The sequence below is a fragment of the Gekko japonicus genome, unplaced genomic scaffold (assembly GCF_001447785.1).
Source record: "Gekko japonicus isolate JY-2015 unplaced genomic scaffold, Gekko_japonicus_V1.1 scaffold5642, whole genome shotgun sequence".
In the NCBI taxonomy this organism is placed as follows: Eukaryota; Metazoa; Chordata; class Lepidosauria; order Squamata; family Gekkonidae; genus Gekko; species Gekko japonicus.
This window is the reverse complement of record NW_015172725.1, coordinates 17,857-18,844: the sequence shown is the minus strand read 5'-3', so window position 1 is coordinate 18,844 and position 988 is coordinate 17,857. Positions and strand designations below refer to the sequence as shown.

General features: G+C 61.2%; 1 protein-coding gene across 1 annotated transcript in view; it reads left to right on the top strand.

Moving 5' to 3' along the window:
- Positions 1-988, top strand: part of LOC107119351 (kielin/chordin-like protein) — a 6,266-nt gene that overhangs the window by 3,753 nt on the left and 1,525 nt on the right. The window contains exon 3 of the mRNA XM_015421816.1: positions 393-699. Within this exon, the coding sequence (XP_015277302.1) occupies positions 393-699 (307 nt within the window). The remainder of the gene's footprint in view (positions 1-392; positions 700-988) is intronic.

The following is a 988-nucleotide window of genomic DNA, read 5'->3' as shown; positions in this document are numbered from 1 at the left end:
GGAGGTATTTGTGAATTTCCTGCCTTGTGCAGGGGGTTGGACTAGGTGACCCCTGGAGGTCCCTTCCAACTCTATGATTCTAACCCCATAGAATCATAGAGCTGGGAGGGGCCATAGAGGCCACCTGGTCCAACCCCCTGCACAATGCAGGACCAGCCTAAAGCATTTCAGTTGCAGATGCTCGGCTGCTTTTGCTGTGCAGAGACCCTCCTTCCCCAGCCGTAGCTTACTGTGCAACCTGGGAGCCTCTTCGCGCTTGGTCCTCACGTGGTGGCCCCCTCGGAGCGTTTTCCCATAACTTGCCCTCATCCTCCGGACTGCTCCAGTTGTGGAGGAGCGGCACGACCTCACCCCTGCGGAGGCAGCCGCCACATGTTGTTTCTTTGGCACAGGTGGTCAGCGAGAACGCCACGGAGCACGGCGGCTGCGCCGACGGGCAGGACGTGGACCCCTGCAAAGAGACCGGCTACCGCTCCCGCAAAGAAGCCAACGCCCGTTGCAAGGCGCTGAAGTCGCCGCCCTTCGAGCGCTGCCACGCCGCCATCCCTCCGGAGCCGTTCTTCGCCTCCTGCGTCTACGACCTGTGCGCCTGCGGGACTGCCGGTGGCGACGATTGCCTCTGTGAAGCCTTGGAAGCCTATGCTGCTCAGTGCCGCCGTGCCGGGCTGGTGCTGCAGTGGCGGTCGCCCACGCTCTGCGGTGAGGACATAAGAGCATGAGAGAAGCCATCTTGGATCAGTCTAGTGGCCCCTCCAGTCCAGCACTCTGCGCCCCACAGTGGCCAAAGCTCAGGTGCCATCAGGAGGTCCCCCGGCAGGGCCAGAACACCAGAAACCCTCCCACTGTTCCCCCCCCCCAAGCACCAGGAATACAGAGCATCCCTTGCCCCAGACCGAGAGCTCCTCTCTATACCTTGTGGCTAATAGCCACTGATGGACCTCTGCTCTTAAGAACATAAGAGAAGCCAATGCTGGATCAGGCCAATGGC